Raw genomic sequence first — 15687 nt, 5'->3', positions numbered from 1 at the left:
GACTAATTAGGGGTTTTTTTTTACCCTTGCCCCCCCCATTCAGTTGTGCAACGGCAACAGCTGTTGTTTTTTTGTGCCTCATTTGGCACTCAAGGAAAAACAGCAACTTTTTGTTTATAATAATAACAGATGTGAATAAAATTAAAAGCTTTCTATAACAGCGAATAGAGGACATGTTCTGAATATATGGATATGTTTCCTTCATTCACTAGAAGGTACTGAATAGGTTTGACATTTTCCCAAAACGTACAAAGCCTTGAAAGGTTTAACGTTGCTGAGGTGGATTCAATGGAACCCAGGCTTCAGAAGATAATGGTGGCTTTATTCGGGGCCCTGGGCTGTGGGCTTTTGAAAAGAGGTATTTCCAGAAGGACGCTATTTCCATGTGGGGCTCCAGTGGAGTCCAGGGCTAGAGAGGAATTTTCTGCAGCGGAGTTGGGGCTTCTGCAAAGCAAGGAAATCCTCCTGGGGAATTTACTATTAAACAACCACATATTACCGTGGCTAGGCGAAGAAAGCTGAGATTTGAGAGAGAAAAAAGACAAAAAGAAAGAAGGGGGAGTAAATGTAGTTACGACGTTAAATAGAAAACCCAACAACAGAAAACAAGGTCCAGGCAGAGAGAGCGAAGTGTTTACAAATACACACAGGAAGTCAATCAAAAGTAGGAAGACTTCAGGAAGAACTGGAAAAGAGTTTTCTGACACCAGGCTTGACTCCAGGTGGGGATGGTAAGAAGGAACCAGTAAGCTGCACAGAGGCTTCAGCCACCGGAGTATATGTAAGCTTTTGCACTGTCTGGTTATCTTTTCAGAAAATGCCACGGGCTGTGCATTTCTGAAGGTAATGGGAAAGTAAAGCTGAATTCCCAACATACCTGTGGGCAGCTGCTGATGGGAATGCATTGCTTCCTGCGACACTCTGTCTTCCCCTTCACACAAGCACAGATGCTACAGTTGACTGAGGACCACATCTCTCCATCCTGAGGGACACAACACAGGATTCTGCTATCAGGGGGCTGCCGGAGCTGAGTCAGTGGGCTGTGATTCCCAGACTGAGAAGAGCAGGACTACCCTGCCTGAGTCACACAAGCTTAGCCCAAGTGACTCCGGGGCACCTATGTGTAACCAACTTAACATAGTAGTTAGGGAGGATTCCAAGCACTGCGTGTTTTGCTCCAAAATACGGAGGATGCCTCTATCTAACCAAGTCCTGTTTGCATCTCTCCTCTCATGTGCTTTGTTTTGTTTTACTTTCACCCTGGAAGACAAGGAAGTATGGATTTTCATACACGCAATGCATGAACAAAATCTTAACTGTCCTCTGTTTAATGAGATTGAAACATTTGCTGTCTCAGGCATAATAATTAATTGAGATGTTGAGGTATGTTGATATAAGCCAAGCTGTGCCATGCCCCTAACCCCCCCCCTCCAGGTCTTGAAGAGAACAGCAATTGTTCACACAATTCTCAGTGGCCAGGCAGGTACCTGGTCAGTAGCCATTTGAATGCACAGAGCCCAGACAGACCACTCCTAGAGACATGCACTGCCTGGCTAGCACTCTCCTCCAAAAGCGTAGGATAGCATTTGGGGACGCATTTCTGAGATTAGACTATTAGCTAGAAAGCTACTTGGTATATGTATTGGGCTCATTGGATTTATAGTGTGCAGTTGTCCGGGTCTGAGCCAGAACACATCAGGCAGGGACATACTGTACGTGAAGTTGGAAAGATCAGATAACAGGCAGATCTAAAGGCAAAATAAGGATTCTTTCCCAGGCCTGTGGATTCAAGATCTTCGGTGCATCCTCTCACTTTTCAAGTTTTGAAGCTATTTTAAGGACTGCCCACCCTCTGCTTCCTTTCAAGAGAGAGACAGAACTAACCGGATCTGTCTTTACAGGGCATTGAACTTACCAATGTGCTATGAGCAAATATTCCCAGGGCCCACAATCTCTGTAAAGTACTTTAAGCCTTTTTATAAAGTGATTTGAAGGTGTTTTGCCCAAAGCACTATCACGAGAGGAACATATTTTTTCTTGGTGCTCTAGGGAGAAGTGATGGCTTTGAACAAAGGATTTTGCATGAGTGTCTCTGAGAACTTACTACATGACCCCCTCCTATTGGCTTAATTCACTGTCTTCTGTTTTGCAGGCTCCCTAAGAATCCAGACCCCTCTTCGATCATGTCAGTGGATAGGAAGCCTGAGCAGGCCTCCGCATCTGACGTGCTGGTAAGGGTCTAGATGCTCATGACTGTCATCAAGCGTGTCTTTGATACAGAGTCTGTCTGTCTGTCTGTCTGTCTCTCTCTCTATCTCTATCTCTTTCTATCTCATTCATGCTTAAGGAAAACATTCTGGATAAGAGAGAGGAGACAGCATGAACAAAGCCAACACTTGCTTCCTGAAGTTAAGTAATTACTATCCCACTTAAGATCACCAGAAAAAAAAAGGTAGAGCACACTCCAGGTAGAGTTGAATGGCCAGTAAGCAAGTGTTTGAGTACTGTGGAGTTGGACTCTCAAATTTAAGCTTGGCTACTTACATAGTAAGCATCCTCATCTGAACACCTTGAAGCGAGCCATTTGTTTAAAGAAATCTGTAGAATGCTGCTGAAACCATCTAATTAATCATAGATCCTTCAGGATCTGGCCATGGTCATGATCTGGACAAGGTTCACTGTGCATCCCCAAGTAAATGGCATGCTGTCAGGCATTTGGTCACCATAAACACACCAGCCACCCATGTGGCATGCTCAGCTGAACTTCAGGCATTGGCTGATCACATATAGAAAGAGCAATAACACTGACACATTTGGAATCTTCCATGTCCTTGATTTTAGAGCGTGCACATACACACACATACACACACACACACACGTAAATTAATATATCAAATATACATGTCTGTTTTTAAATGTATAGATTACATAAAACTCTAATCTGTGTTATGTCTGGAACTAATGACTCCCACAGCTCCCCACACTTGTTACAGTTTATTGCATACATACCCTGAAAATCTTGCTACCAAACTTGCATACTTTGACATCATCTGGGGGCACTCGTAGGAGACACTCTTCACAACAGGCACCTCCATCATTGTCACAGATACCAGGCTGGGAGCATTTCTTCTTACACACGATTGTAGAGTCCTGGAGGCCCAAAGGCAGACTAGAAATTGGAAATGACTTTCACCCCACCTAGGCATCCTTCTCAGCCCTCCTTTAACAACCCACAAAGGCTCTCTCTGTTGTACTCTCCCAGCACCGTGCTTTAGTATGGTGCAATAAACACTTCATCCACTTCAAAACTGGTCTCCTGACTAACATCTGTAGCAGATGAGGGCATAGAACATTCCCAGTCTTACTTCTACTGGCCTACAACTTCATGCTTAATGTACATCCTCAATGAGACAAGAACTCCCAGATCGGCCAGCACATCTCCTTTTTCCTGCCCTTCTTTCTTTCACTCTCTACATAAACAGAGGTTCCTGCACCTTCCCTAGAAATTAGGAAGAACAAAGGATGAGGCTGTTGGAGGGGGAAACCCCACAGACAGAAAGGGATATTGGTCATCACAATAAATGCCACCTTTTGTGGCTTGAATGGGAGCACCCTCCCTCCTACAAGGCTCATATATTTTCATACTTAGTCCTAGGTTGATGAACCATTTAAGAAAAATAATAAAGGTTAGGGGGCATGTCCTTACTGGAGGAAGTATTCGCTGGCAGGGTGGGCTTTGAGGTTTAAAACTCCCTGCCAGGCCCAGTCTCCCCCACCCCTGTCACCCGGAGATCAGTTTGTAAAACTTTCAGCTACTTCTCCAACACCATGCTTCCACAATAATGTTAGTGGACTTATCCTCTGAAACTGTAAGTAAGTCTGCAATTAAATGCTTTTATAAGAGTTGCCTGAGTCTTCTCCAACGCCATGCTTCCACAATGATGTTAGTGGACTTATCCTCTGAAACTGTAAGTAAGTCTGCAATTAAATGCTTTTATGAGTTGCTTTAGTCCATGGTGTCTCTTCACAGCAATAGAACAGTAATTAAGTCATGGCTGACCCAAAGATGTCCACAAACTCATATTGTGATAAGACCATCACTTTCAGGACAAGTATTCATTCTAGTATTCTAACTAGAATACTGGGACACGTTGCCTGATTATGCCTCAAAGATGTCTTAAGATGCAGAGTGATGTAAATGCTAACATAACTAGCTCCCATTTGTGGGCTGATAGGCTGTCCCTCAATCAAGAGAACTGGGAAGGTGACATGTTTCAGGAAAGCCTCAGTTTCAGTTAACAGGAGAAAGTTGTGGCCTATGAGATTTCAGTATAGATGTGAAGCTGTGGGCATGGAGACTAAACTCACAAGGAGGTGCTCTGAGTGTTTACATAAAGCAGTGTATATAAAGGGAGTTGTACGTTTAGCACAGGATCGTGCAAACCATCACTTCATGAGAATATTCATGGGCTTTGACATGGATCAGATTCACCTCTGTAGTGAAATATAAAGACATGCCTTTTTCTTCTCTTGAATACAATTGAAGTTATTTTCATTGTTAGAATTCATTTCAGATAGGTGGAGCCCTACAACAGACACATTTGTATTTGTCTAACTATAAATAATGCTTAGGACAGCCTCCAGATCTTCTCTGTGACCTTGCATAGGATTATGTTCTTCAAATAGCATCAGCAGTGATTCCTCCCGATGAAAAAATGCTACCACATTTGCCTACAATTCTACTGTAATCCAAGCCCACTGGGTAGCACCACAGCCCCTAGAGCCCCCTTACCTTGCAAGTGCACACTGTGCAGTTATCATAGACAAATGAAGACCCGTTGTCATAAACATCACTGCGAAACAGGCAGCTCCCGAAAGGAAGGTCAAATACTTTCCGCTGACCTATAGGGAAGCAAGAATAAGTACAATGTAAGCAAGACAGAGACAAGGCATATTCCAATTTCTATCTTATCACTGATAATTAAATCACAGGGCAGTGGAAGATTCCCACAAGACCAGTAAATGTGACATACAAAAATACCTCCAGGTACACCAGGAGGCCCCCAAGAATTATGAATTTGAAGAGTAATTGTATAAAAGTTTGATTCCACAATGAACTTCACAGATTCAACAAGCTATCTGTTTACCATAGTGGACACATGCTGCCTTGTGGAGCTTACATGGAGTTAAGATTATTTCAGAACAACATGGTGAACTCTAGACATTAGGTCTGCTGTGCCATAGACAACAAGTGACATCATCTCCCATGGTAGCATTAGTGAGAGGGAAGATGTAGGTGGAAGGAATCAAGGTATCCTCAGGATTATCATGAAGTTGCAACTGTTACAGTCTACATGATTTGTGTTCCCACAAAACTCATACACTGAAACGTAGCACCAAGCAATCTTACTAAGAGGTGAGAGATAGATTTGAGAAGTGATTAGCTTGTTGGGGATGCAGGAGCTCTCACTAAAATGTCTTTTTGTAACAGACCCAAGAGACACTGCTTTTTCCTCCCACCATGTGAAGAACAACAAGACAAGCATCTATGAGCTACGAAGAAAAAGCTCACAGAATCTGTAGGAACCTTGACATTGGGCTTTCCATGTTCCAGAAGGGCATTTCTGTTGTTTGAAAGTGACCCAGTCAATGATATTTTTTATAATACCCTAAATAGGTTAACACATAAGACCAGTAAAGAAATTACACAAGGTCATATACAGGGAAGTTAATTCAAGGAAAACTCAGGACAACTTCAATTCTATATGTTATATCCAACTTTTGTGAGGGCAGGACTGGTGAGCAAGAAGACAACACACTGTCCCAAAAAAGAATATGATCTGATTTATTCCTTCCAGCACTTGAGTTTCTATTCCTAAGACAACATGGACCCATCTCTGAAATGGTTGAAGTTTGTTTAATTAAAGACTATTAAGAAACTGATAATTCATGGTCACTGAACAAATTTATAGGCACATTACTCTTTCTTTTTTAAGGAAGATTAATATTCATTATTAGTAGGACTCATGGAATCTTTATCAATATGCCAAGTACATCTATACATATGCTAAATGTTATTCTCACAATTATAGTTGTTGGAAATACCACTAAAAGAAGTTAAAAAAATAGTGTCTTCCTATGAGAGGTCAAGGGTACAGCACAGACCCAACACTAAATCAAGTGGGTCTCATCATGAGGAGGAAACTTTCCAGACATCAGAAGATAACAGTGAGCTATGCTTTGGATCCCAACTATAGACTCTATCATGACTTTGACTACGATCACTCTAGGCTCATTGACTTCACTCAAAGCGGTATCAATAATGCCATTGCCTCATATAACCACCTCTATCTACAATGATAATGTAAAGTATACAACCAAAAACCATCCCATGATTAGACAAAATTTAGCTTAATCATTACACTTTCTGGGCTTGTATATGTGTGTATAGTGGGTATGCGTGTTGTGGGTATGTGTATCTGTGTGTGTGTGTGTGTGTGTGTGCGTGCGCGCGTGCGCGCGCGCATGTGTATGTACGTGGGCATGCATGTGAAACATCAGGTGCCTTTCTTAATTTCTCTCTATTTTACATTTTAAGGCATGTTCTTTTTCTTGTATCCAGAACCCACTAATTTGACTAGTGTAGATAGTTACTTCCAAGGGTCCCCTGCCTCTACTCCCACAAAATGGGATTACAAAGTAGCCACAATATCAATGTGTTTACCATCTGAGTTCTGAGGACCTAAACTATGATCCCCAAATTTGCTCAACACTGTTGCCCACTAGGATATTTCCCTCGCTCATAACCATTATTAACATGCCAATCAACACAGGTAATTCCTATGTGCCCAGCCGCATCTTGAGACTCTTTAACTTCCAAAGAAATATAAAATGCATCCCCTTCCGAAGCACTCCTCAAAGGATCCCGCTGATGTCATTCTGGAGCATCAGAAAACCATTAGCTGAATTACATGGATTGACCCATCCCATTATAATCACTTCTGCTGAAACATATCTTAGATTTAGAACATTATAGTACAGGAAACACCTGTAGCCAGTTTAAAAAGTATTTACTACAACAATGATGTTGGTAAGTTTTCACAAATTGAACATTATTCTCTTTATCAATCTATCAGAGATATGCTTCTGTCCTTGAAGAAATAAAATTAAACTACACTTCTGTAAATTATTTTATAAAATTATGCCCTGGATGTCCTTTTCTATACTTTATCTACTAATTTTACAATTGACCATAAATGGTTTGTGGTAAAAGGCACGCAATTACTAACATTCAATAGATAGACAGACAGACAGATGATACCCCATAGATTTTGGTATAATGAATTTGTGTTTCTATTCAATTCTAGGAAAATTTAATTTTCCTTTTTGATTTTTTTTCTTCTTGCAATTTTGGTTATTTAGCTTTCATAAGTTTGTATACTCCGTTGTTTCTACTGTTGTTTATATCCAGCAAGTCACATCACTTGTGGGAAGGGGCAGCCCAAAGAAAGGGAAAACAACTTTTCCAACTGTGCATCTGACAAAGGGCTACTATCTACAATATACAAGTAACTCAAAAACTTTAATTTCAAGAAACCAAACAACTCACTTACAAAATGGGGCATGGAACTACACAGAGAGTTCTCAAATGATGATATACAAATGGTTAAGAAATATTTTTAAGTGTTCAACATCTTTAGATATTAGAGAAATGCAAATTAACAACCATTTTTTATACTTTCCCCTATACCAGTCAGAATGGCTAAGATCAAACAAACAAATAGTTGCAAGTACTGCCCTGGATCTAAGGAAAGTGAGCATGTAGCAGTCACTGCTAGTGGAAGTGCAAACTGGTGGAGCTACCATGGAAACAAGTGTTGAGGTTCCTCAAATAATGACAATAGGTCTATCCCATGATCAGCTATACCACTCTGGAGAATATCCACAAAGGACTCCATATCCTAATATAGAGCTTCCTGTTCACCCACATTCATTGCTGCTCTATTAATGATAGCCCTTGAATGGAGACAGATGTCCATCAGCTAATAAATGGATAAGGAAAATGTGGCATATTTACACAATGTAATATTATTCCGATGTTAAAATTTTGCTAGTGAATAGATGATGATGGAAACTATCATTCTCAGTGAGATATCCCAGACCCAGAAAGAGAAAGACCTTTTATCTTCTCTCATATATGGATGTTAGTTTTGAGTCTTCAGGTACTTACATTTCATTTAGAATGACCACAGAGTTTGGAAAATTACAAAGGAGCCATGTGGAGGGGCTTTCTAAGGGATAGAGACAGAACACATTGGTATAAAAAGTATTAACAAGGAATAATGGAAAGGAAAGTGTTAAATTGGAATGGCAGAGGGGAGGGCAGCTAATATGGGGAGTAATAAATAGCACTAAAGTCTCTTTAAAAATCCAGATGAAAGTCTACTTCTGGACACATACATATGAGAGAAAGTTAGAACGGATTTACCCTATAACCGGACAATACGCCTATTAGAGACCAGAGACTAACAAAAGAGACTAGTGTCAGAATAGGTTACTCGTTGTGGGGTTGTTGACTAGTGAGGTCTCAGATACCTACACCACCCCACAAGTAATATAGATTACTGCCAGTGTTCTTGGTTGCCCTCTAGAACTTGAGAACTTTGTAATATGAAACAATTAAGCTAGTACCAACTTGGAAGCTTCCTTCCTACTTGCTAGCTTTTATGGTACTGGATACTATCAGAGGAGAAAACTACTCATCATTCTTACCCACATGTAAATCTACATTAAAGCATGGCCTGGCAAGACATTCCCACTGGAGCAATACTTTCATGAATGTCATTCAAGTAACTAACTGATTTCTGATTCAATGCTAGTCACACTCCACAAGATGAAACCCATATGTGGCACCATTATCAGGTCAAAACCCTATAGGTAGTTAGGCATGTCATAGACCCTGGGAGAGAATCTGCTATTATTAGCAGACGTAGTACTAAGTAGACTTCTAATGACTAATAATTATGTGCATAGATTAATGCATCTGTCACCTCTCATCAGAGAAGCTTCTATCTGCAGTAGATAGTGACTAACAGAGACCCACCCTCAACAGGCCAAGGCTCAGAAAATAGGAGACTGTGGAATGCTCAGCTCCAAATGAAGCATAAATATTGTACCTCCTTCCAAGGCTAAGGGCTTAAAGAAGAAGGGGAGGCAGAAAAAGTGAAGGAACCAGAGGTTGTAGATGATTGTAGAGAAACAGTATCTTTTGTCATAGTAGGAAACTGTCCATATAAGTTTATTGCAGTTGTGACAAAATACACAAGACTTGTGCAAGTCCAAGCTAGACCAAAATCCAGCATAGAGAGTGAATTTGGGTGTGAATTCTCACCCCAAGATGAGGAGCTATTAGGAATTGTTAGCTGCTGGAAACAGAGTAGATTTTCTCTAAGAGTGTAACCCCTGGTAAAACCACACACCCAAGAATATTTGCACAGTATAGATGCATCTTGGGTATTTTTTTAAAGGACATAAAGTTGATTGGATGGGGAAGGTGGGAGTTGATTTTGGAAGAATTGCAGAGGGTGGGGGAATATGCCCAAAACACACTGCACAAAATTCTCAAATAACTAATAAAATAAATAAAAATATTTACAGAGATCGATGTAGAGCCAGGTTTGGTGATACATGTTTAGTTATACTACTTGGGAGACAGAGGGAGGACGAACACAAGTTCAGTGCCATCCTGGGCTATATGGCAAGAATCTGTCTCAAACATAAAAAAAAATCATAATGTCTCTGTGGAATCTTGCTCATAAACCAATTATAATACGTCTTCTTCCTGGCTGGAGCACACATTTCCTCCCCAGAGGTTCTTCCTCTTAAACTACATGGCCCTTTTCAATAATTTCACTGCAACTTGCTTATACTATTATTATTCTACTCAATACTACTGTATAAATGGATATTTTATAAATGGTGAGTAGATGGATAGATGATGGATGGATCTATGAATTGACTGATCTATTGATTGATTCCTGAACACTAAGATAGTTATTTCCTGAGTTAGATGTGGCCACTGGCTTAAATTACCCTTCACAAAAATGTAAATTGTACCTAGAACTATGGCTATAAATCTTTGAAAAGTGCCTTGCTGTTATCTGAACTCCAAGAACATGGCAGATGATAACGATTAGCATTGTTAATGGTGATGTAATGTCAGTATTATCCTGGGCTATGCCATCTGGAGAGGTGTCTTGGGTACTCTTCTATGTATCCTGATCTTTGATGAGATGCTTCACTGAAAATGAGCAAAGGGGGAAAGAAATTCTGCAATCCAAATGGCAGAGATGTTCCATGTGCAGACATCCAGGTAAAGAGGAAAAACTAAGAGCAAATCAGTATCCATTCCGCTAGAAGTTGAAGGCAAGCAGATAGTTTCAGGCGGTTTGCCTTTAGCTGTATTTTTGCTTCTGTTGTTGTGTTGATATGTTTCTTTCCACCACTAAAGAACACAAGATCTCACTTTATTCCCAAGTCATTATGGCCAACACAAAACATTCTAGGTAGTGGTTCAGAGGCTGGGAGGACAGCTTGATTAAGCCATTTCCACACCATTCCACTGTGGTTTAGCCCAAAGAAGAAAGAGGTCTCATTTGGTGAAACTGTGATCTTTAAGTTTCCCAAAACTTACTGTTCTTTATGTAGACAGACTTAAAAACCCATAAAACGTAAAATGTGCACTAACTATAATCACCATGGTTCATGTGAGAATCCTCTAAATGGATCAGCACACCAAACAGCCTTGGCTTCCAAGCTTCAGTCAGCATTATTTATTTGCAAGACCTTAACCAATCACCACTTCCTCTTTGACAAACTCCCATTTACAGGGCACAGGCTCCACCATGCCCTCAGCTTGGCAACATCTACTCCACTGGTTTCTATTCCGGGCAGCACAGGTGGATGGGCAATGAATGAAGCACAGATACATGAAACTGTCTTTAGCCCAGTGCATCTAACAGTCCTCTCTTGTCGTCCTAATTACTCCACATTTGCTTGAAAGTAGGGGTTTGTGCATGCAACAGAATGGCAAACACCGTCACATGAAATGGCAGGAATCCCTCAAGAAGAGAAAGCAGTTTAACACAAATGCCTTATTTGGCAGTTTGGTTATAAAAAGAAGCTAAACTGAAGGTGTGATAATCTGTGAGGGGGGGATGTAAGTCAACAGACTGGCTTGGGGTTAGAGAAAGCAAACCATGAAAGAAAGGGGGAGGACTCCAAAAGGGGTATGCATGGAACTGCCAGGAGCTGAAGCAAAATCAGAGACACTCAGTGAACACCTCCCAAAAAACAATTAAGGCCTTCCATGAACTAGGAAGCTTAGCATCTTGTCTTAGGATCCTCATTCCACATCTCTGTAAATCTATCCCCTTGTTGTTCACAAACTTTCAGTGATTGTGCTACACAGCCTTGGTTCAGTTGTACCATAGGATGAAAATGATACCAAAAGCAAAAGCAAAATAATACAGAGATCCAGAGAAACAATCAGCAAAAAACAAACCAGAGGTGACCAAGGACGCCACCAGCCTTCCCTGTTGATCTCTGCAGATCAGTGGAATGCCTTCTCCTCAGAGGGCTAAAACTGCTAACAGTGCCAGTGGGGCATGCAGGAGTCCTGTTCTGTATTTCACCGTCTCCCAAGACTCATTAAGAAAAATCATGTAACCTGTGTGTAGTGCCTGGTCTGTAGTAAAGGCTCGATGGGATAACAGATACTCCCTTCTGGTCAACGGTTAACTGGTCTTCTATGCAAGCTTCTCACTTCTGGGCATCCTACCCTCCTGTGTGCTTTCGGCTCTTGGGTGACGCTAGTCTACAGTCTTCCACACATTTGCTTCCAAAGGCCTTTGCTACACACTAGTAACAGTCACATGTCCAGCTAGAGCCTCTTTCTTCATTCTTGCCTCGCTGAACATTATCCAGGCGGGAACTGCGCGCCAGGCTCCAGAACCAAAGGAAGTCAAGAGAAGAGCAGCCTCTGAGCAGCTCTCGGGTAAGAGCCAAAGCCTACTCACACAGTTAGAAGGAGCAGTTGTCTCCACCAGGCCATGAAGCAACGTACATATACACTCCGTAGAAACCTCGAGAAGAAATTACATTGTTCTTTGACCTGTAAATTGTCACTCACCCAAACACTTGGGGCAGCACTGTCCTGGGGGTGTGTGACTAAGGTGCTGGGGACAAGAGAGAATGGGACAGACTTCTCTCACACACTGTGTCCTGCCTCCCTAAGAAAAGAGAGAAAAAAAGCATATTTAGAAAAGTCAGTACACACAGTTGATACAACCAAGATGTCCAGAGCAAACACAAGGCCTTCCTTTAGTATTTGGTCTCTGCACCAACTGATCAGCTCACTCTGAGCATTAGATTGGATTCCCAGCAAGCATTTCTTCCATCCTCCCTGTTGGCCCTACACATTCCAGCTACAAAAAGATCACCTTCCGTTATATGGTTGCACACAGCATCCCTTCCAATCCCCACGATCTTTCCTTATCATTTACTTTCTCAAGCCTAGCTTTAGAGTAGGCTTAGGGTAACCAATCATCTCGGTTTTCCTAGGATATGAGATCAGTTTAAAATGAAGAAAGTTAAAACAAAGAACAACAAAAACACACCAGTTATCCAAGTGAATCCAGGATGAGGGAACTATTGTAATGATCATTGCCTCTTGTCACCCATCCTCTAACCAAGCAAAGGGGTCCCATTTGCTGAGACTTTTTTGATCTCTTTGATTCACATCTTTCTGCATATATCTTCCTGCAGTTAAGGCTTCACGCTCAGTCTCAGTCAGCGTCCAGCTGTTGGAGGATGCCCCAATAATGGTCCAACCAGAGGAGGCAACCCACCTGCCTGCTCTGGAAGGTGGATATTCTGGAAGTCAATGTGCAAGAGGACCATTTCACTGGTTATAACGTTGTAAATGGATGATACTGGGAGAACCTATGAAGCCCAAAAGCAGATGTCTTATAATTTTGGAGACTTTTTGTATTCCCTCCTTCTAACCTCAAGAAACCCTTATCCCTGCTACTCCTCATCTTCTTGAGCCAGCAGCTGTCCCCCATTTCTCTGCCTATTGGTCTCTCTGTTCCCTTTGAAAGGCAGAGATGTGGACATCTCCCAACACTCTGGACAACGGAGTCACTGTGAATTGTAACTGTATATTCAGAAAGTTGCAAAAAGGAAAACTAAAAGTGCTTCCGAGTTAGTTCACATCTAACAAACCTACAAGGCTGGCAAAAAGACTGTCCCAATGCGGCCAGGTGTTGGTGGCACATGCCTTTAATCCCAGCACTTGGGAGGCAGAGGCAGGAGGATCTCTGTGAGTTCCAGGACAGGCTCCAAAACAATACAGAGAAACCCTGTCTCGAAAAACCAAACAACAACAACAAAAAATAAAAAACAACCAAAAAAAATGTCCCAATGCAATACTTTATGAATGAAGTCTCATTTTTCAGAAGTAGGTGAATTCAGTAAATAGATCACAGGGAAACGGGGATATGGAGCTGGTGCCAATTCCTTGTTCACCCTCCACAGACTGATTGAACTGGGAGTTGAAAGAATAAAGAAAAGATAGGTGAACACAGTGACACAGAAAAGCTGGAGTCATGAGGTCTAAACTATCCACTGGCAAAACTGCAACACCCTAGAAGCACCTCGTGTTTATTATGTATAACTGAACATGTAAGCAGGGTTATTGCATATAGCTTGACATGGAGATGGGTTATCATACACAGGTAAACAAGGAGGAAGTGTTTGTGTAGCTGGATCAAGGACACAAGTTTTGCCAGTCTCAGTAGGAGCAGCCTCCATAGGGGCGCAGTCTTCAGGCCATAAATATTCTGGAACAGAAAGTTGTAATGGATATTTTCTGCACACGCTATCGGAATCCACACACAAGTCAGAAGGTAAGGCTTCGCCATTTCCTTATGAGCCTCAATCCTACCTCCACGCTCTGCAAGATGTACTGAGGTAGCACTTAGCCATTCCTCAGTGGGGCTGAGGCTCTGGAGTCCTTGGCACGGTCACGCCCTGAACATTTCCTCAGGACTTCTTCTGCTTCCTAAGACTAGGTTCTCTGAGATTGGAGCTGGAGAGCTAACTAATGGGCTTACAGCTCCCTATTACCTCAGATGGAGAGTTCATAGACCAAGAAACCTTGGTCAGTGAGAAACACAGGCCCAAAGAGTCGTGGACATCAGAAGGAAAGCCCAAGCTGCAGTCATTTCCTCTCGCCCTTTCCAGTTCTGTCTATAAGAGCAGCAGACATTACTAGCCTTGGCTGTGGGGATCCTACTGGCAGTCACCTCTCCCTAGCCTAGCTGGCCCTGTCCTTTGTTTCTGTATTCCCTAATTGTTCTAGTCACTTTTATTATTATAGTTTATTTTTTTGGTGGGGAAGAATTAAGAAAAAAGAGAGGCCATGTTAAGTCTTCATAAAGGTTTGTTATTTTTTTAAACCTCTTAAATGTTGGATTGTTCCCTAAACCAATACAAAACATGCAAAAATACCACAAAATACTCTCTTGTTTTTATATTGTTTCCAGATCAAGATCATTAAAAGTCTCCCAAGAATCGTGGGTTGTTCTGAATTCTCACTCAACTCTGCATAAACCTGAAGTTAGAGGTCTGTCATCAGACTTTAGAGCTGGGTAACGGGAGTCTGGGCAAGCTGCTGACATGGTCCCAGCTTATGCATAAGACCCAGAGGTTATATCCAGGGGGAGGACAGGACGATGCTGACCCTTGCTTTTGATTTCTAAGGAATTCATCTGTGAGCAATTTCTTAAACTCTAAGTTGCTGGCTGTACAAGGCTGTCTGTGTGCTGGCCTCTCTTAGGTGCACGACAACACAGGCTTTTCATTGATATCCTCTGTTCTTGTTGGATCAGCATCTATTTTTAAAGTATATTTTAAAATTAAAAAGTTTTAAAATATTGCATAATTGCTAAAAGCTATCGTGTCCAACACTTTGCAATGCTGGCAGGAGATTATGTGTGCACTGGTAACTTTCCTTTCTGTAAGGTCAAAGAGTAAATTTTGCATAGTTAATACAACTGCACTTTGTGTTTCCCTAGAGTCTGTTAAAGTAACTTGAACTTCAGTCTGGGTTTGCTGCCTTAGTCAAGTTTTATTTTGTTTGGGTTGCAGTCTTACAGCACAGCCCAAGTCCCCAGGCTGATTCCAGTTAATTCCTCCAATGAAAGCGCTGGCCCTTCCTAGGAACACTGTTGCAGCTCACAACCTGCTTCTACGGTTTCGGCTCAGAGGAGATTCTGGGTGAACTACAACCTATGGCTAAGCTATACACTAACTGAGTTAAAATATCAGAAGCAAACATTTCTAAAAATGAACATATTCAAGGGTAACTATTCAGGCTCTATCAAATCTACACAAGCACTTTGAAAGTGGCTTCCACAATTTGACTCTCTTCCACTCATGCATCCTAGATAGATCCACATATAAAAGATTCCTCACCAGCACCTACGCTCATTCCACTGTTTTATGACATACTGGCTTAAGAATACCATATATATGCTTAGGATGTGGCTGTGAAGATAACAAAAGAGTCAGACCTTTATGGAATTTTCATTACCAATTAGCACACTCTCATCTTTTCTAAGGCTG

At 41.5% G+C, this 15687-nt stretch overlaps 1 protein-coding gene across 3 annotated transcripts in view; it reads right to left on the bottom strand.

The window, feature by feature from the left end:
- Bmper (BMP binding endothelial regulator) overlaps positions 1–15687 on the bottom strand; it is a 251492-nt gene that overhangs the window by 100770 nt on the left and 135035 nt on the right. For all 3 annotated transcript variants that reach the window (XM_040729927.1, XM_040729928.1, XM_040729929.1), the window contains exons 7-10: positions 12191–12290; positions 4793–4902; positions 3010–3150; positions 878–982 (exon numbers count right to left, since the gene is read on the bottom strand). In XM_040729927.1, coding sequence (XP_040585861.1) covers positions 878–982; positions 3010–3150; positions 4793–4902; positions 12191–12290 — 456 coding nt within the window. The remainder of the gene's footprint in view (positions 1–877; positions 983–3009; positions 3151–4792; positions 4903–12190; positions 12291–15687) is intronic.

The sequence above is a fragment of the Mesocricetus auratus genome, unplaced genomic scaffold (assembly GCF_017639785.1).
Source record: "Mesocricetus auratus isolate SY011 unplaced genomic scaffold, BCM_Maur_2.0 Super-Scaffold_100022, whole genome shotgun sequence".
Lineage (NCBI taxonomy): Eukaryota > Metazoa > Chordata > Mammalia > Rodentia > Cricetidae > Mesocricetus > Mesocricetus auratus.
Note: the sequence above shows the minus strand (reverse complement) of the source record. Positions and strands in the feature narration are given on the sequence as shown.